Consider the following 21,497-nt stretch of genomic DNA (forward strand, 5'->3'; position numbering starts at 1 on the left):
TCCAGCAGCACTGAGCAGAACAACAGAACAGAGTCAGAACAGAGTCAGAACAGAGTCAGAACAGAGTCAGAACAGAGTCAGAGCAGAGTCAGAACTCGCTCTAATGATTTAGTTTAAGTTTGTGTTCTCACCGAGCCACAGCAGAAACAGCCTCCAGGAGCTCATGATGAAGAAAGACCCAGAAATGAACAAACTCTGACTCTTGGTGTTGTCAGATTAAGATCAGAGGCGTTTCTGCTAAACCACACGGAGCTGAAGAGGAAGCAGAGACAGAGATGCTCCATCTACAGCATCACTCAGCAGAACGTGACTCTAAAGTACAGACTTGTCCTGAGCTTCGGGTCGTGGTTCTGTGTCCTGTGGGATCTGGACTGGGGAGAACACTTATAAACTGTATTTAGTTCGAGAATACTGGATACTTTTTACAAATATTATTGTGTTGAGTATTGTGTTCTGAATACTTTCCTGATTTGCGTTGTATTTGTGTATAAATATGAGGCTGAGACAAAATATCGGATCGGATTCGGGCCTGGATTTCACGACCCTAGACCGGTGGTTCCCGACCTTTATTGTCTTGTGCACCCCGTGTACCCCCGACCTCAGGGGTGGTGCAGTTTATTCAGAAAGTAATTACTTAAAAATGGTATTTGTAAGAAAAAGGACAGTGTTGAAGTCAAAATAAACCTAAAATTCTCCCAAGGCAGCACATTTTACTGAAAAATATAGCGTTTCCTATACAAATTATGTTCAACTTCCCCATTTTTTCAATCTGAAATAGTTTCAACTACCCCCTGCTAGGTCTTCAAGTACCCCTGGTTGGGAAACACTGCCCTCGACTCACAAAAGTTCTTTCTTGGTTTTAGGAAAGTGTTTTCTAAATACTTTAAAGTAAGAGAGTAACTGCTCCTGAATACCGCTGCGTTCAGGTACCTCCTTCTACACCGCGTTCCAAATGATTATGCAAATAGTATTTCAGTGTCAAAAAGGAAAAAAAAAGGAAAGAAAAAGGATCTCTCTGCTGATGAGAAGCGTGAAATAGAAAAAACCTTCGATATTTCATGAAAGATGAAGCGTATTCATCGTACAGAGATTTGTGGATGATTCACACTCTCGGGTTTGTGCAGATAAAGGCACAGTGAGGACGGAAACGATGAGCAGCATTTTGAGTTTTTTACTATATAGTCACTGGGAGATTTTTTGCACCACATTTAAATGATCCTCTAACACTGGCTGTGACGGGGGCCGGGCTGGGTCGGCTCTAACATGGACTTGTATGACCCTTGTATGACCCAGCAGGACTCACTGTGAAGCAGAGAGAACTCGCCTGCACAGTCGGCCCCATGATTATATCCACAACATCAACACTTTATTCCAGGTACGTATCGGTTTAGCTGCAGTGGTTTGCAAAAATAGTAATCAATCAATGTGTATTTGCAAATAAAGCTTTACTTCATTGCGTAATGTGACCAAAGTAATAACTGCTCACACTTGTATTGTGCTTTACAAGCCTGTGTCACAAGTTTCTCAAAGTGTGGTCGTGATTCATTCATGCCACACTCTGCTGTTAAAGGATCTATATCCTGCTATTTTAGCCATTCCAAAGTTAAAGGTGCTATGCGCAACTCTAAATGTTAAAAATAACCGTTTTCTCACCCATACATGTTTAAACAATTGCCTGATGTGCTGATTGAGCTCCTCTCAACATGGCTTTTCTGGCGGGCTCGCTGGATAAGCTCGTCCACGGGCGCACTGAGCTGGCCCTGGAGGAGCTTGAGGAGGTTCAGACTACGGTGGCGGCCTTCCTCCGCATGTCCCAGGCTTTCGCCATTGACGGTGGCCGGTCAATGGCAGCGGCTCAGGTGGGATCTCGTCATTTGTGGCTGGGGCTTTCCTCGTTGAAGGAGCAGGATAAGCGTCAGCTACTGGATCTCCCGGTTTCCACGTCCTCGCTGTTTGGACCTGACATCCAGGCGATGGTCGAGCGCCTCGATGCTGCTTCCAAGACTTCCCAGCAGCTGGGTCCTCATCTCCGTCCCCAGTGGGACCGCCAGCGCGCTGAACAACGGCGGAGGTCTCAACGGCGCGAGCGCCGCTTTCAGCCTCCGTCCCCTCCGCGGAGACGCGACACTCCAGGCTCATCCCAGACGACTCAGGCGCGCTCTCCGAGGCGGGACCAGCGGAGGGACCGTGGACCTGGACCAGCGCGTGGACGTCCGGGCGATGCCCCCAAGGGGGGGAAGCAGGGGCGGTTTGCTTTCAATAAAGGCCATGCTTCGGCCCGTTACATTGTAAAAGAGCATGCTTCGCCTCTTATTCACAGCGGAGACGCGCTGAGAGCGTCTACTGCTTCTGCGTCTTCTACACTTTTTGCTGTTTTTCGCAGCGCGCCACGGAAACGTATTCTCCTACCAGACCGTACGGAGGATGCGTCACGGCGGCCGGCACCTGTGACCCATCCGCGGGGCGGCGGTGCGGCCTCGGTCAAAGAGTGTAGCGCTTCGCGGTCTGAGGCTGCCTCTAAACCCCCTATTGGCAATAGGCGGGACGGCTCCCGGGCTGTGCAGGGAGATGAGACGGGTCAGTCTAAGAGGCTTAGGTCTTCTCTAGGCTGCACGCTGTTCTTGCCCGCAGCGGCGCCGTTGTCCGGGGACCCGGGTTTGGGAACCCCGCGGCCCTTTTTGGCAGGGCCCCCCGCAGGCCGGGGTGGAGGTGGGCGGGCCCGCTCCGTTTATACTCTCAGGGCCGGTGAGGCCCGTGACAGAGTTTTACCACGAGTGGAGAAGCCTGGGGCTTCTCTCCTCTCCCTGGTTAGACAGGACGCTTCGCAGGGGCTACGCGTTGCAGTTCGCTCGAAGACCGCCGCCTTTCAACGGGATCTCAGGACGAGGCTCCAGGGTCAGGCGGAGGCCGCGGTCATCGAAGAAGAAATAGCCTCGCTGCTGCGGCGCGGGGCTATAGCAGAGGTGGCTTCGGACGCGGTGGAAAAGGGATTATACTCCCCATATTTCCTAGTCCCCAAGAAGAGCGGAGGTGTGCGTCCGATTTTGGACCTGCGCGTCCTGAACCACTGCATCGCGGAACGGCCTCCACGATGTGGAATACTGGCTGGCTCCAGATCGTCTCCTCCAGGGGGTTCGGCTGGGGTGCGTTCCTCATTACACAGAGGTGTTCACGGACGCGTCTCTGACCGGTTGGGGCGGAGTGCTTGGACGGTGCTCCACCGGGGGGACGTGGGAGTCACCTTTGGGGCACATCAATCTCTTGGAGATGGAGGCTGTGCGGAGGGTGCTCCTGCATTTCTCCAGTCAACTGGCGAGCCGCCATGTCATGGTGCGGTCGGACAACACCACTGTAGTGGCCTACCTGAACAGGCAGGGGAGGACCAGGTCTCCCACCCTGCACAGGAAAGCGGCGGAGATTCTCTTGTGGGCGGGCTCGCACCTGTCCTCACTGAGAGCCCGTCACATTCCCGGCCTGCTCAACATGGGCGCGGACGTCATGTCCAGGGGAGGCCCACTGCGCGACGAGTGGAGCCTAGCCCCAGAGGTCGCAATGGAGGTCTGGCGCCGGTTCGGAGAACCAGTGGCCGACCTTTTCGCCAGTGCAGAGAACGCACAGTGCCCACTTTGGTTCTCGCTCAGGTGGGCAGACGCCCCTCCACTCGGGGTGGACGCCTTGGCCCATCGGCCGTGGCCCACGGGCCTCTTGTATGCGTTTCCGCCGGCTCGCCTCATGCCTCCTCTGCTGCACAGGGTGAGGACGGAGGGGTTGGTCATTCTGATTGTGGCCCCGGACAGTCCGAGCGCCAGGTGGTACCCGGACCTGGTGGGGATGGTGGTGGACGGCCCCTGGCCTCTACCGGACAGAGTGGACACGTTGGTTCAGGCGGAGGGGGCTCTGCACTCCCGCCCAGTGTTGGGACACAGGCTCTTGGTTTGGAAGCTGAGAGGGGGAAGCTGTTACGTTTAGGCCTTCCCTCTCCGGTGGTGGCCACCATTCAGGGTGCGCGTGCGCCGTCCACAACACGAGCATACAGCGCTCGCTGGCGGCTCTTCGAGGAATGGTGTTCAGAAAGGCCACTTGATCCCACTTCTTGCCCAAGTATTGGAATTCTTACAGTTCCTCTTGGATAGAGGGCGGGCTGCCGCCACTCTGGGGGTGTTTGCGGCATTACTGACTAAAGACAGTGTTGTTGGCCTTGGTAAGTTATAAACTGCAGATATTTGCAAATTCTCTAATAACTGACATGCATCTGTGTTTCTATTTTAGCTGACGGACAAATGGACTCCAGGTAATTCAGTGGTTTATGTGCTTTGTCTCTGGCCTTTTTTGTTTCATTTGTAAATCAGAACATTTTCTGTATTTGAGAAAGTGATGGGCATTTTCTAATGTAGTGTTTGTGTTTTATAACAAGGAGAGAATCAATGAGAGGCGTTTCCCATTCCCTCCACGTCTGGCTGCAAAGCATCTCACTAAGACACTTTATGCTGTAGTGACTTGGTTTTCATGTGAGAGTGACGTGCAGTAACGAAACATGAATTTCAAATTTGAACTTGTTCAACAGGCCTGGGTGATGTCGCGACATAAAACAATACTTGGCTGGATCAAAGATATTGTAATAGTATTGCTTGTCAACATGCAAGCAACAGAGGAGTTTATGGTTATGATCATTCAAAATGTATGTAAAGTAAAAATCCATCAAAAAAATAACAAAAATCCATTAAAAAAGTGACAAAAATCCATCAAAAAAAATGACAAAAATCCATCAAAAAAAGAAAAAAATCCATCAAAAAAATGACAAAAATCCAGCAAAATGTGACAAAAATCCATTAAAAAAAGTGACAAAAATCCATCAAAAAAGTGACAAAAATCCATCAAAAAAGTGACAAAAATCCATCAAAAAAGTGACAAAAATCCATCAAAAAAGTGACAAAAATCCATCAAAAAAGTGACAAAAATCCATCAAAAAAGTGACAAAAATCCATCAAAAAAGTGACAAAAATCCATCAAAAAAGTGACAAAAATCCATTAAAAAAAGTGACAAAAATCCATCAAAAAAGTGACAAAAATCCAGCAAAAAAGTGACAAAAATCCAGCAAAAAATGACAAAAATCCATCAAAAAAGTGACAAAAATCCATCAAAAAAAAGACAAAAATCCATCAGAAAAGTGACAAAAATCCAGCAAAAAAGTGACAAAAATCCAGCAAAAAAATTACAAAAATCATGAACGTGCTATATTCCTTTTTTAGTGCAAATATGTCCTGTTCTTATACACAGCTTTTATTGGACTTTAATTGGATATGCAAATTTAAATGCTTTGTACATTTTGTGACTGATTTCGTGGGAACGCAGGAAGAAAAGCGACTCGGGCTGCAACTAACGATTATTTTGTCATCGATTAATCCATCAATCTATCTATTTTTATGATTAATCGATTGGCTGTGAATGGTGTAGGAAAATTGGATTAAAAATAAATCATCAAATAAAGCAAAAGTGGCGTCGCTTGAGGACGTGTTGATGGAGGAAGCTTAAAGTAAATGTTTGTTGGAGGCTCTTGGCACTAATTCTGCTTCTGATTGGACGAGACAGACGTATATTTATGAAATGTACAATGTACAAAACACTACAGACCCGAACTATCAAAAACAAAGTAGGTTTTCATCAAAAATACTACATTTTCATGTCATTTTTACGCTGAGTCTGTGTGAACCAGAAAACGATTAATCGATTACTAAAATAGTTGTCGACTATTTCAATAATGGATTAGTCGTTTCATCCCTAAAAGCGACTGCACTTAGGGCTGCTCGATTATTGAAAAAATAATAATCACGATTATTTTTGTCATAATTGAAATCACGATTATTCAAACGATTATTTGTTGCCTTGAAAAAAAATCCCAAAAAGTGACAAAAATTCATCAAAAAAGTGACAAAAATCCATCAAAAAAGTGACAAAAATCTATCAAAAAAGTGACAAAAATCCATCAAAAAAATGACAAAAATCCATCAAAAAAGTGACAAAAATCCATCAAAAAAAAAACAAAAATACATAAAAAAAGTGACAAAAATCCATCAAAAAAAAAACAAAAATCCAGCAAAAAAATGACAAAAATCCTTCAAAAAAGTGACAAAAATCCATCAAAAAAGTGACAAAAATCCATCAAAAAAATGACAAAAATCCATCAAAAAAAGACAAAAATCCATCAAAAAAGTGACAAAAATCCATCAAAAAAGTGACAAAAATCCATCAAAAAAATAACAAAAATACATAAAAAAAGTGACAAAAATCCATCAAAAAGACAAAAATCCATCAAAAAAATGACAAAAATCCTTCAAAAAAGTGACAAAAATCCATCAAAAAAGTGACAAAAATCCATCAAAAAAATGACAAAAATCCTTCAAAAAAGTGACAAAAATCCATCAAAAAAGTGACAAAAATCCATCAAAAAAATGACAAAAATCCATCAAAAAAGTGACAAAAATCCATCTAAAAAATAACAAAAATACATAAAAAAAGTGACAAAAATCCATCAAAAAAAGACAAAAATCCATCAAAAAAGTGACAAAAATCCATCAAAAAAGTGACAAAAATCCATCAAAAAAATGACAAAAATCCTTCAAAAAAGTGACAAAAATCCATCAAAAAAGTGACAAAAATCCATCAAAAAAGTGACAAAAATCCATCAAAAAAGTGACAAAAATCCAGCAAAAAAAAGACAAAAATCCAGCAAAAAAGTGACAAAAATCCAGCAAAAAAGTGACAAAAATCCAGCAAAAAAGTGACAAAAATCCAGCAAAAAAAAGACAAAAATCCAGCAAAAAAGTGACAAAAATCCAGCAAAAAAATGACAAAAATCCATCAAAAAGTGACAAAAATCCATCAAAAAAAGACAAAAATCCATCAAAAAAAGGACAAAAATCCATTAAAAAGTGACAAAAATCCATCAAAAAAGTGACAAAAATCCAGCAAAAAAGTGACAAAAATCCAGCAAAAAAGTGACAAAAATCCAGCAAAAAAGTGACAAAAATCCATTAAAAAAAAGACAAAAATCCAGCGAAAAAAAGACAAAAATCCAGCAAAAAAGTGACAAAAATCCAGCAAAAAAGTGACAAAAATCCAGCAAAAAAGTGACAAAAATCCAGCAAAAAACTGACAAAAATCCATCAAAAAAATGACAAAAATCCAGCGAAAAAAAGACAAAAATCCATCAAAAAAGTGACAAAAATCCAGCAAAAAAGTGACAAAAATCCAGCAAAAAAAAAGACAAAAATCCAGCAAAAAAAGGACAAAAATCCATCAAAAAAGTGACAAAAATCCATCAAAAAAGTGACAAAAATCCAGCAAAAAAGTGACAAAAATCCATCAAAAAAGTGACAAAAATCCATCAAAAAAATGACAAAAATCCAGCGAAAAAAAGACAAAAATCCAGCAAAAAAGTGACAAAAATCCAGCAAAAAAGTGACAAAAATCCATCAAAAAAGTGACAAAAATCCATCAAAAAAGTGACAAAAATCCAGCAAAAAAGTGACAAAAATCCAGCAAAAAAGTGACAAAAATCCATCAAAAAAGTGACAAAAATCCAGCAAAAAAGTGACAAAAATCCATCAAAAAAATGACAAAAATCCATCAAAAAAGTGACAAAAATCCATCAAAAAAGTGACAAAAATCCATCAAAAAAGTGACAAAAATCCATCAAAAAAGTGACAAAAATCCAGCAAAAAAGTGACAAAAATCCAGCAAAAAAGTGACAAAAATCCATCAAAAAAATGACAAAAATCCAGCGAAAAAAAGACAAAAATCCATCAAAAAAGTGACAAAAATCCAGCAAAAAAGTGAAAAAAATCCATCAAAAAAAAAGACAAAAATCCAGCAAAAAAAAAGGACAAAAATCCATCAAAAAAGTGACAAAAATCCATCAAAAAAGTGACAAAAATCCAGCAAAAAAAAAGACAAAAATCCAGCAAAAAAAGGACAAAAATCCATCAAAAAAGTGACAAAAATCCATCAAAAAAGTGACAAAAATCCATCAAAAAAGTGACAAAAATCCATCAAAAAAATGACAAAAATCCAGCGAAAAAAAGACAAAAATCCAGCAAAAAAATGACAAAAATCCAGCAAAAAAGTGACAAAAATCCAGCAAAAAAGTGACAAAAATCCAGCAAAAAAGTGACAAAAATCCAGCAAAAAAGTGACAAAAATCCAGCAAAAAAGTGACACAAATCCATCAAAAAAATGACAAAAATCCATCAAAAAAATGACAAATATCCAGCAAAAAAATGACAAAAATCCATCAAAAAAATGACAAAAATCCAGCAAAAAAATGACAAAAATCCAGCAAAAAAATGACAAAAATCCAGCAAAAAAGTGACAAAAATCCAGCAAAAAAGTGACAAAAATCCATCAAAAAAGTGACAAAAATCCAGCAAAAAAGTGACAAAAATCCATCAAAAAAATGACAAAAATCCAGCAAAAAAGTGACAAAAATCCAGCAAAAAAGTGACAAAAATCCATCAAAAAAATGACAAAAATCCAGCAAAAAAGTGACAAAAATCCAGCAAAAAAGTGACAAAAATCCAGCAAAAAAGTGACAAAAATCCAAAAATTAAAAAAAAAAAATGTGGAAAAAAATGTGGAAAAAAAAAAAAATTGAAAAAAAAATATAATCGATTTTTTGTGATTATGCTAATTTTGTAATCGTTTACTGTTGTAATCGAAATCGTAATCGAATTTCGATTAATTGCACAGCCCTAACTGCACTAATGTGATCCTTTCAATAAAATAATGTGTTTATTTGTGGTCACACCCCCTTTGCTCTGCCCAATCCCGTCAGACCTTGGAAGCTCAGCAGGGAAGGACCTGGTCGGTGCTTGGATGGGAGACCGTTTGGTAACACCAGGAAGCCTAGCGAATGTAGTGAGTGGTGGTGGTCGGAAGGGCCGATGGCGCAGACTGGTTGCCTCGCTTCCGTCAGTCTACCCCAGGGCAGCTGTGGCTACAATCGCAGCTTACCACCACCGGGTATGGAGTGAACGAATAATGCAATGTAAAGCGTCTTTGAGTGTCCAGAAAAGCGCTATATAAAACCGATGCATTATTATTATGTAGAGGGTGTTTCAGTAAAACACTGGCATTATCAGGAGTTAATCTAAACCAGGGGTGTTCAAAGTGGGGTCCGCGGGCCGAAAGAGTGACCTACTTTTGTGCTGATTGTGGTTAATAATAACTCTCTTCCAGAGCCGGTTCTTCCTATACGCAAACTACGCAAGGTGCGTAGGGTCCCCGCAGCCGCAAGGGCCCCGCATCTCAGTCAAACAACGGTGTTTTTTCACTGATTAATCAACACGTTGTTAGGGGGACAGGCTCTTCCAGCGCGCACTCACTCTCCGCCGGACTCTGGGCTGCAATGGCCTCACTCTCATTTAAACTCTCTTCTTATTGTGTCTGGTGAGTCTGGAGCAGTGGTTCTCAACCTTTTAGAGCCGCGACCCCCATTGTAACAGTTAATTGGGATCGTGACCCCCACCCGTGTCAGACCATGGGAAAAACAGGGACATTAACCCCTTAACCCCCACCTGAACCGAGCACATTTTCTCCAGTTTGGCTTTACCCCAATCCAAAAGCTTCTAGAAAAAAGCTGAGAAAATAGCGACAGAACTGAGATGAAAACAATGATGGAAATGTGACAAAAAAGGGACGAAAAATTGATGAAAAAGTGGCAAAAATGTCACAAGAAATTGACAAAAGATATACGAAAATATGACAAAAATGTGACAAAAATGTGACAAAAAATGAAAAAAATTTGATAAAAATGTGACAAAAAATGAAAAAAATGTGACAAAATGTGACAAAAAATTGAAAAAGATTTGATAAAAATTTGACAAATGAAAAAAATGTGACAAAAAATGACAAATGTAACAAACAAAAAAAATGGATAAATAATTGACGAAAAAATGAAAAAAATGTGACAAAAAAAAGACAAAAAAATGACAAAAATGTGACAAAAAAATGAAAAAATGTGATAAAAATTTGACAAAAAAAGAAAAAAAAAAAGAAAAAATTGACGAAAAAATGAAAAAAATGAGTTGAAAACCCAACAAAAAAATGATGGAAAAAAAATGTGATGACGTGAGGAAAAAGATCCTCTCGGTTCAGGCGGGAGTTAAGAGGTTAAACCTATATAACTCTTAAAAAAACAAAGAAAAAACAATGGCTAAAACAAAAATGAATTAAATTTAGAACAAATAATGGCACCCTGGTAAAATAGCATGTTTGCTACAACACCATAATAATAATATTAAAATATATATTTTATCTATGTGCTCTGGCGACCCCCCAAATTTGTCTCGCGGCCCCCTAGTGGGTCCCGACCCCCAGGTTGAGAACCCCTGGTCTAGAGTATCAGGACAGTAGTTTGGCGAGTAGACGAGAGTAAAAAGCCGTTCTCCGTGGCCTTTTTGTGTAAAAGTGGAGTTGAATCCACAGGGTTCTCATGATCACAGTAACTTACAGTAACTCTGGTTCTCTGAAAGTGCACAGTCTAAAACGGATTGGGCGACTCACAGACTAATTCTCAGCGGTCAGACAGAAATAACCGTCAGGTGCAGGTTTCAGTTAGTTTTAAATCAGCGGTTGCCAAATTGTGGGTCAGGGACCAGAGGTGAGAGAATGACACAATTTGCTATTTACCATTTTAAAAAGTAGGGGAAATAGACTAGCAGTCGTCCTAAATACCAGTCAACAGTGGTTTAGTGGTTAGTGGTTCTCACACACGGGGGCAGGGCCTCAATTGAGGTCTGTATGTTCCACTTCTGCCCTGCACTACTGCACAGTGGAACTGTTTTTGACCGTAAATGGATTCGCTCTTCGTCGAATAGCCATGGGATGCGCACTGTAGGGCCCCCGTGTGGATTTTTGCTTAGGGCCCCAGAAGGGCCAGCACCGGCTCTGCTCTCTTCCATTCATTCTCAACGGTAAATATGGATGCAGTACACGTTTTCACCACCAGCGTCAAACTGGGGGCGCTGTTTCACTCCTTTCACAAAGTTAAGGAAACACTGTTGTGTCTTGGAATGCATTAATCAGAGGTATTCGGCTTGTAGTTCCTCTGAGCTGAAGCTGTGGGCGCGAGTACTTCCTGTTCGTGTTCATTTCCATAAAGATGAGCTCAGACCAGTGAGGTAGAAATATTTCCATAGAGGAGACGTTTATGTTTGTGAGGATCAGGGAGTTTGTCTTGAAGCTAAAGGCTAATTTAACCTCTTAAAGGTCCTATATCATGCAAAATCGACTTTTTGGAGCTTTTAGCCATGTTGTTATGCTATTTCCTTATCAAAAACACCCCCAGAGTGGTTTGTGGCTTCATTCACGCAGCTCTCAGTAATCCTCCTGAATCCTGCTCTCTGAGCAGCTGCTCCGCCCTCTCCTCGTGAACGACTGAGTGCTCAGTTGTGTCGTAACAACGGCGGAACGGAAGTGCTCGACGTCTGTAATGTAATGTCTTAATTCTATGCTTACGGCCTGATTTTAATTTGTAAAACAGCGTTTTCATTATTTCTGTCATAAGAGAGAAACAAAGAGTAAAAAATGAAAAAAGAAAAAAAAAAAAAAAAGGATGTGCCCGAGGTGCTTCCAGGTCAGCTGTGGCCAAAACAAACACATCGCGTCTGAACAGATCAGTCATGTTTGCGCTGCAGCTGAAGATGGAGCTCGTTACCTACTCTGGACACACCTGTTCTTTATTCTTAACTAACGATAATGTCACGGAGAAAAAGAAGCGCGTTTGGCTACGAGGACGAGGAGTTTATATTCAACCCTTTTCAGGAAGAGGCCACTCAGCTGTTTTTTTCTCCGGGATTCAGCGACTTTCACCAAAATATTGTTTTTCTGTGACTGTCTCTGATGGATGTTTGATGAACCTTCGCCAGAATCAAAGTGGATTAACTTTTATAACCAACGCGAATCCCACAATGTAAACAGCGATGGAGCAGAGCGGTGAGTCAGTCCAAACGCGGGTTAGCATGTGTGTTAGCATATTAGCATGTGTGTTAGCATATTAGCATGTGTGTTAGCATATTAGCTTGTGTTTTAGCTTGTGTGTTAGCATATTAGCATGTGTGTTAGCCATTTATGAAGCTGTGTTGCAGATGTCAACTCCTTATAACTGCATCGTGAAGTGACTTCACTTATTGGTTTATTTATATTACGGTAAAGTTGTATGCGCGGAGAGAGGGGGCGGAGTTAACTGAATTGAAGCGTTGTGTCTTCCGGGTTTGAAAAATACCTCCAGAAAACACTTATATTTATCACAAAAATGAGTGCTCCATAATGGTAGAGGTACAATATATCATATACATGCCTATACTTAACTTTGGAATGGCTAAAATAGCATGATACAGATCCTTTAACTCCCGCCTGAACCGAGAGGAGCTTTTTTCCTCACGTCAGATTTTTTTCATTTTTTTGCCTTTTTTTGGTCACATTTTTGTAATTTTTTTGGTCATTTTTTTGTCACATTTTTGGTCATTTTTTGTCACATTTTTGTCATTTTTTTGTCATTTTTTTGTCATTTGTCACATTTTTGTCATTTTGTCGTCAATTTTTTGTCAATTTCTTGTGACATTTTTGCTAAGCGGTTAATGCATCACACAACTTGAAATAGTGCCTTTATATATATTCTTTTATAGCATGTTAGCCTTTAGCTTCAAGACAAACTATCAATCCTTCATGATCACAGGCGTCTCTGATCTGAACTTCATGATTTGAACACAGTAAATGATCATCTACCGGGAACTCACCGCCCACAACATAATCTTTAGAAAATATGATTATTATTCCAGGAAAATAAAAAACAGACAGGAAGTCCAGGCGCTCACACCTTCAGGTCAGAGGAACTAGCATAGCCACACCGTGCAACAAGCCAGACACTTTCAAAATAATCTAACTCACTCACCGACTCACAGGCACTTTTTCATTTTGGCCTCGGAGACAAAAGGTTTGGCCCCCCTGATCTAAACTAAATCATTGCCCAGCAGAGGGCGCCGTTTCAAACCCGTCAGACAAAGACACAGTGAAGAGACGCAGGTTCCAACTGTGGTTTTTATTGAAACAAAGCGTTTACTTCTTCTTGGACACGCCGACGGTGCGGCCGCGCCGGCCGGTCGTCTTGGTGTGCTGACCGCGCACACGCAGGCTGAAACACACACAGGTTTACGTTAGGGTAAAGCAGACGGTCAACAGGGCGAAACAACAACAGTCTGCATTTTCTACAGTTCAGCTTTACCCAAATCCTGTAGGCCAGTGGAACGCCTCATTTGAAAGATAAGATCTACAAAACTCATCTAAATGGATCTTTTTCCTCACGTCAGATTGGTCATTTTTTTTGTTTTTGTTTTTTGTCACATTTTTTTTGTCTTTGTCTTTTTTTGTCACATTTTTTTGTTATTTTTTGTCATTTTTTGGTCATTTATTTTGTCTTTTTGTCTGTCATTTTTTTGTCTTGTCATTTTTTTGTCTTGTCATTTTTTCTCACATTTTTTTTGTCATTTTTTGTTTGTCATTTTTTCCCCCATTTGTTGTTATTTTTTGTAATTTTTGCCACTTTTTTGTCTTGGTCAGTTTTTGTCAAATTTTTTTGTCTTTGTAATTTCGTCTGTCATTTGTCGTCATTTTTTGTCACTTTTTTTGTCACTGTCACTTTTTTGTCTTGTCATTTGTCGTAAATTTGTGTCACATTTTTTTGTCTTGTCATTTTTTGTCTTGTCATTTTTTGTCTGTCATTTTTTGTCTGTCATTTTTTGTCTGTCATTTTTTGTCTGTCATTTTTTGTTACATTTGTCAAATTTTTTGGTCTTTGTCTTTTTTTTTGGACATTTTTTGTCAATGTTTTCTCACTTTTGTCACATTTTCATCATTGTTTTCGTCTCAGTTCTGTTGCCATTTTCTCACCTTTTTTCCAGAAGCTTTTGGATTGGGGTAAAGCCAAACTGGAGAAAACGTGCTCGGTTCAGGCGGGAGTTAAGGGGTTAAGATAAACGTTTCTTTTTGCTAACTGAGCAGCTTATCTGAATTTGAAACATCCCGATTTATGCGATATGGTCTAATTCCATATCTCATTTAAATTTATATCGATAGGCGGGTCCAGGAGTGAGTACATCGATTCTCAAATTAACATTATTCTAAGGCAAACTTTGACAAAAAGATTATGCGACTAATTTGAACACAAGGATCAAAGAAAATGACCCGTGCACTGAAAATTTAATGATTTTAACCTCTTACCTCCCGACAAAACCAAATGCATTCTCTCCTCTTTGCCATTGTCGTCACTTTTTATTTCCCTTGTGTGTGTTTTTTATTACATTTTTGCTGTTCTTGTCACTTTTCTGATGGATTTTTGTTTTTTTTCTGATGGATTTTTGTTTTTTTTCCCTAGATTTTTTTCTTTTTTCTAATGGATTTTTGTTTTTTTGCCCTAGATTTTTTTCTTTTTTCTGATGGATTTTTTTCTTTTTCCTGATGGATTTTTTTCTTTTTTTCTGATGGATTTTTTTCTTTTTTTCTGATGGATTTTGGTCTTTTTTCCTGATGGATTTTGGTCTTTTTTCCTGATGGATTTTTTTCTTTTTTTCTGATGGATTTTGGTCTTTTTTCCTGATGGATTTTGGTCTTTTTTCTGATGGATTTTTTTCTTTTTTTCTGATGGATTTTGGTCTTTTTTCCTGATGGATTTTGGTCTTTTTTCTGATGGATTTTGGTCTTTTTTCTGATGGATTTTGGTCTTTTTTCTGATGGATTCTTGTCTTTTTTCTGATGGATTCTTGTCTTTTTTCTGATGGATATTTGTCTTTTTTTTCTGATGGATTTTTGTCTTTTTTTCTGATGGATATTTGTCTTTTTTTCTGATGGATTTTGGTCTTTTTTCCTGATGGATTTTTGTCTTTTTTTCTGATGGATTTTTGTCTTTTTTTCTGATGGATATTTGTCTTTTTTTCTGATGGATTTTTGTCTTTTTCTGATGGATTTTTGTCTTTTTTCTGATGGATTTTCGTCTTTTTTTCTGATGGATTTTTGTCTTTTTTCTGTTGGATTTGTGTCTTTCTGATGGATTTTTGTCTTTTTTCTGATGGATTTTTGTCATTTTTTCTGATGGATTTGTCTCATTTTTCTGATAGATTTTTGTCTTTTTTTCGGATGGATTCTTGTCATTTTCTTGCTGCCCCTTTGTCACCTTTTTGTTGAGTTTTTGTCACTTTTTTGGTCACTTTTCAGCACTTTTTTGTTGCGTTTACATCATTTTTTTCTTTTTTATCGCTGTTTTAAGAAGCTTTTAGATTTGGAGAACTTTAAGAAAACATGTTCAGGTGGGAGTTAAGAGGTTAAAGCCTTATGTTTGGCATGATCAATGTAATACTTTAATGATTTAAGACCCCGTGACGACAATGTTTGTGCCTCTTGTCACTCAACTGAATCCTGAAGGGAGGGATTTGAAGGGATATATCAGAATCATTTCCTCGTTATCCAGAGTGTTGCTGGTACCTGTGACCTTATAGATTTGGGTAAAGCCGGGCTGTAGAAAATGGTCAAAGAGCCGCTGTGTCTAAAGCCTCACCCCCAGAAGTGCCGCAGTCCTCTGTGAGCGCGGATCTTCTTCAGCCGCTCCAGATCTTCTCTCAGTTTGTTGTCCAGACCGTTGGCCAGAACCTGCAGACAAAACCGCGGTTAAATCCACGTCCGGCTTCCCTCCGGCTGGTGTCGGAGCTGAAGCGTGTGTTTAAAGAGGCAGACCTGGCTGTATTTGCCGTCCTTCACGTCCTTCTGTCTGTTCAGGAACCAGTCTGGGATCTTGTACTGACGAGGGTTCTGCATGATGGTCACCACGCGCTCCACCTGCACAAACACACACAAACACACACATCATTAAAACTAGGGCTGTGCAATTAATCGAAATTCGATTACAATTTCGATTACAACAGTAAACGATTACAAAATTAGCATAATCGCAAAAAATCGATTATATTTTTTATTTTTTTTTCAAAAAAAATTCAAATTTTTTTTATTTTTTATTTTTGGATTTTTGTCTTTTTTTGCTGGATTTTTGTCACTTTTTTGATGGATTTTTGTAACTTTTTTGATGGATTTTTGTAACTTTTTTGATGGATTTTTGTCACTTTACTGGATTTTTGTCACTTTTTGATGGATTTTTGTCATTTTTTGATGGATTTTTGTCACTTTTTTGATGGATTTTTTTTAATTTTTTGATGGATTTTTGTCACTTTTTATGATGGATTTTTGTCACTTTTTATGATGGATTTCTGTTTCTTTTTTGCTGGATTTTTGTCACTTTTTTGTATTTTTTTTAAAGGCAACAAATAATCGTTTGAATAATCGTGATTTCAATTATGACAAAAATAATCGTGATTATTATTTTTTCAATAATCGAGCAGCCCTAATTAAAACACGCCAGTTTCACGACATGTTTCAGAAACTACTAGGTCTTAGCTTTCAAATAAGTCACTGCACCGGCCTATACTCCAGACTCCAGTTGAGATGCTTTTAGATTTGGGTAAAGCTGAACTGCAGAAAAGGCACTTGGTTGAAGTGGGGGTTTAGATGTTTAACGATACTTTAATTAAGAGCTAAATTCAAAAAGGCTCCGGCCCTCAAGATGATTTTGAGAAATTATATATTATAAATCAGAGAGTACTTTTAACATTAGACTTAAACTGGAGGAAAAAAAAAAGTAGAAATATTGTCAATACGCTAGGGCGGCAACTAATCTACCGATTATTTTCACGATTAATCGTAGGGCTGCTCGATTATTGAAAAAATAATAATCACGATTATTTTTGTCATAATTGAAATCACGATTCAAACGATTATTTGTTGCCTTTAAAAAAAAATCAAAAAAGTGACAAAAATCCATCAAAAAAGTGACAAAAATCCATTTAAAAAAGAGACAAAAATCCATTTAAAAAAGACAAAAATCCATCAAAAAAAAGTGACAAAAATCCATCAAAAAAATGACAAAAATCCATCAAAAAAATGACAAAAATCCATCAAAAAAAAGACAAAAATCCATCAAAAAAGACAAAAGTCCATAAAAAAAGACAAAAATCCATCAAAAAAAAGACAAAAATCCATTAAAAAAAGACAAAAATCCATCCAAAAAAAAAGACAAAAATCCATTAAAAAAAAGACAAAAATCCATCCAAAAAAAAGACAAAAATCCATAAAAAAAAAAAGACAAAAATCCATTAAAAAAAGACAAAAATCCATCAAAAAAAGACAAAAATCCATCAAAAAAAGACAAATCCATCAAAAAAGTGACAAAAATCCATCAAAAAAGTGACAAAAATCCAGCAAAAAAAGACAAAAATCCAGCAAAAAAAGACAAAAATCCAGCAAAAAAAGACAAAAATCCAGCAAAAAAAGACAAATCCATCAAAAAAGTGACAAAAATCCATCAAAAAAAAAGACAAATCCATCAAAAAAAGACAAAAATCCAAAAATTAACAACAACAAAAATTTGAAAAGAAAAAATTATAATCTATTTTTTGCGATTATGCTAATTTTGTTATCACATAGATCTAAAGTGGCGCCGCTTGAGGACACGTGGATGGAGTAAACTTAAAGTAAACGTTTGTCGGAGGCTCTTTGTGCTAATTCTGCTTTGATTGGACGAGACAAAGACACATATTTATGAAATTTACGATGTACAAAACACTGCAGACCTCAGTATGTAAAAACGCTGGCCTGTCCCTTTAAAACTTATTATTCAGTCCTGGTTTATAACCGTTTAGTCCAAGTTAAAGCTTTGTTTTGCTGTAAGTAAACCTCTGTGTTTGTGCTGAGGCTCATCATCTGCTCAGGCTTTTTGAGACTCATTGTGGGTCAGACATCGACGTCTGAGGAGGACAGTTCCAAACTGGGTAAAAACAGTGCAATGCCACGTTTGAAAGCTTCTGAAAATGGAAGATCTGTGGAAGTAAACGAAGGTGGTGGACGGCTGATGCATTATCGTTTTTAAGAACAGCACTGTAACCGAGCTGTTAACTTTATACAGTTGGTAAGACATTTCTTTCAGATATGAAGTTGCAGAGTGCAGCTTTAAAGGAATAGGCCACCGTTTTTACATACTAAAATATGTTCTTACCTCACTTTAGTCGAGTTAATATATCCCCGTCTGGTCTTTGTCCGTGCGCTCACACATACGCAGCCTCTCCCACATGTCATATAGCTCCAGAAAAGCTCACGATAGAAGCTACCAAGCTCTTCCACGTGTTCCCTATTTAAATAAAGTTACGTGAAGTGTTTTCATGCGAAGTATATTTACACAGAAATGTAACGTGTCGATTTTATAAGCAAATAAAAAGGGGGACTATATTGTGAGGCGTTATGATACGAGGAGTAAAACGTCCGCGCAGTAACTCCTAAAGGTTATTGACGGAAGTGAGCGGGGAAGTCTTTAGGAGTTACTACGCGGACGCTGTGCTCCTCGTATCATTACGCCTCACAATATAGTCCCCCTTTTTATTTGCTTATAAAATCGACATGCTACATTTCTGTGTAAATATACTTCGCATGAAAACACTTCACGTAACTTTATTTAAATAGGGAACACGTGGAAGAGCTTGGGAGCTTCTATCGTGAGCTCTTTTGGAGCTATGTGACATGTTGGAGAGGCTGCGTATGTGTGAGCGCACGGACAAAGACCAGACGGGGATATATTAACTCGACTAAAGTGAGGTAAGAACATATCTCAGTATTTAAAAACGGTGGCCTATTCCTTTAAAGTGAACACATCAGAACTCGAACGCAGAGGGAGATTCACACTGTGCCTTAAACTGTGACTGACCTCCTCCTCTGTGAGCTCTCCCGCCCTTTTGTTCAGGTCGATATCGGCTTTCCTCAGGACGACGTGAGCGTAACGTCTGCCCACCCCCTGCACACAGACAACACGTGATCCATATGAACCTCCACACAGACAACACATGATCAGATACATATGAACCTCCACACAGACAACACATGATCAGATTAGGGAAGCACCGATATCACTTTTTCTAAAAACGATACGAGTACTGTGATTTAAGTACTTGCCGATACGAGTACAAGGCATTTATAGCAGTTATATTAGAATTGTGCTGATGCCATTTGTTTATTTTTAATTCAATATGTTTTATTTTTATGTCTCTGTCCATCACAGACAGAAAAGCCCATGTCCTAAAGCTCCCAGTGCCTGAGCTTTATTCATTGATGTGTTTTTATTAAACAATAGTATTGAGATGATTCTTAAATGGTCTCTTTTCGTCTTTACTTCAGCTCCTGTAGATTTTCTCGTGTGTTTGTAGTAACTTAGCGAGAAGCTACAGCGTTTTCATTGTTCTGCTGCAGCTCATTTTCCCTCAATATAAACATGCTGTATGTCTTTAATGTGGATTTTCTGAGGACTTTTTAGTCGCTGGGTTAGTTTTTCAGATGAATAAACCCCTGGGCATAAAACGGCGTCAGAATGGCCTAAACTGTTAGCCGCGAGTTAGCATCGTTAGCCTGTATGTTGTTAACACTGCTGGCGCTGCAGCGAGTTAGCAACGTTAGCCTGTATGTTGTAAACACTGCAGACGCTGCAGCTCTAACAACATTTAGCTCTGGTTAAATCCAGCTCAGACTCTGGTTTAGAGAGCGCAGTCTGTAATAAAGTCAGCTCTATGTGGATTATTGTGTTTACACTAAACTATTCTACAGTTTGTTGCTTCTTCTCTCCTCAGCTGAGGCGCCTCGTAGCTGCGCCTCGTAGCTGCGTTGGCCACACGTCAAATGGTATCGGTTTCTGGTATTGGGACCTCATGAATGAGTACGAGTATTTGTACAAGAAGGTGGTATCGGCCCGATACCCGATACTGGTATTGGTGCATCCCTAGATCAGATCCATATGAACCTCCACACAGATACAACATATAACACATGATCAGATCCATATAACACATTCAGATCTCGTCCACACAATCCTCCGCTGACCACACGTTGCTGACCTTGATGGCGGTGATGGCGAAGGCGATCTTCCTCCGTCCATCGATGTTCGTGTTCAGGACACGAAGAATGTGCTGGAACTTCTCAGGAATCACCAGAGCCTGGAAAACAAAACCAGCAAGACGTGAGGAAAGGACGGCTTTAATGTGACAGAACCGAGCACATTTTCTCCAGTTTGGCTAATCTAAAAACCTTCGACTGGATGAACGAGGCCATGTGACGCCTCATTTGAAAGCTAAGGCCTACAAAATGATATGAAACTGGCTAAGATGTGCTGGTTAAGGACCTATAGCTAACGTCTTTAGACATCACACTATTGTAGTTTTGTTACCCGTGTGGCTTTAAAACACATTTAAATCTACTGCCCACATATATAAACCTTGTCAAAAATAGTGCAAATCCCTCATGTCACAACACTTCATAAAATCCCGTCTAATTTGGGCAAAATTATAAAACAGACAGAATTTCACGAGCACTTTCAGTAGCATTTACATGTAGCACAAGCTGATATCCAGAGCTACACGTGAGAAACTATCAGTAAATTAATGAAAGACTCGGAGGAAAATCGTTCACTTTGCAGCACAGTCATTTACAAAACGATTTAAGGCACAAAAACAGACAAACCCGCGTGGAAAAGGGAAGATTTGAGGGGAATGTTTGGGAGCTATTAGCATCTTCTCGTTAGCATTAGAGCATGTATAGCTTAACTTAACCCTCTTTCAAAAACATAACGCCAGGGAACTTTAATTCAGACATAAACGCACGCGTGGAAGCGAAATGTGCCGCTTTCAAGATAATAACTTTAGGTACAAAGCGTGAACTTGTTCCGAAACGTGCGACCGGCGCTAGCACGGTTAGCCAACATGTCGGGTCAACAAACAAGTGGATTTACGGGTTGTACAAAGCCATCCTCGCCTCAATTCACGCTTTAAATGAGAGATTACAACGTACGAAGCGTGTTTAACGTGTGGATGTTCTCGTGTCGTGTGTTCGAGCGCAGATGATGAAGGATTTGTGTTTAATCCGCGTCGGAGCGAAAGGGACTCACCATCTTGGAGACTGTTCCGCGCAAAGAGGAAGTCGCGTTGTTTCTCGCGACGGTTTGGGGCCGGAGGAGACCGGAAACAGGAGCGCTGTTTTAACCCGAAAAAAAATTAATAAAAAGTCATAATAAAAAGTCATAATAAAAAGTCATAATAAAAAGTCATAATAAAAAGTCATAATAAAAATAAAAATAAAAATAAAAATAAAAATAAAAATAAAAATAAAAATAAAAATAAAAATAAAAATAAAAAATAATAATAATAATACATTAATTAATTATTAAAATAAGGGTTAATTATTGCACGTACTTTTACTGAGTGTCTATGGCAGACGTTTTAAGGCAATTAATAGTTTGAAAGTAATAATTATAATAATAAAAAAATACATATAAAATCGGTGGCTCTCCTATAAAATCCGAAATGACAGA

At 39.3% G+C, this 21,497-nt stretch overlaps 1 protein-coding gene across 1 annotated transcript; it reads right to left on the reverse strand.

Annotated features, from left to right (window-relative positions):
* Window positions 1–13,082: 13,082 nt before the first annotated feature.
* On the reverse strand, window positions 13,083–21,160 carry rps18 (ribosomal protein S18). Its single transcript, XM_079570751.1, has 6 exons — window positions 21,075–21,160; window positions 20,029–20,127; window positions 18,852–18,938; window positions 15,782–15,883; window positions 15,606–15,697; window positions 13,083–13,190 (listed from the first exon to the last, which is right to left on the reverse strand). The coding sequence occupies exons 1-6, from the start codon at window positions 21,075–21,077 to the stop codon at window positions 13,115–13,117; spliced, it is 459 nt and encodes a 152-aa protein (XP_079426877.1). The 5' UTR covers window positions 21,078–21,160; the 3' UTR covers window positions 13,083–13,114.
* Between the last annotated feature and the right edge of the window lie 337 nt (window positions 21,161–21,497).

This window comes from Gobius niger (genome assembly GCF_951799975.1).
Source record: "Gobius niger genome assembly, chromosome: 14".
In the NCBI taxonomy this organism is placed as follows: domain Eukaryota; kingdom Metazoa; phylum Chordata; class Actinopteri; order Gobiiformes; family Gobiidae; genus Gobius; species Gobius niger.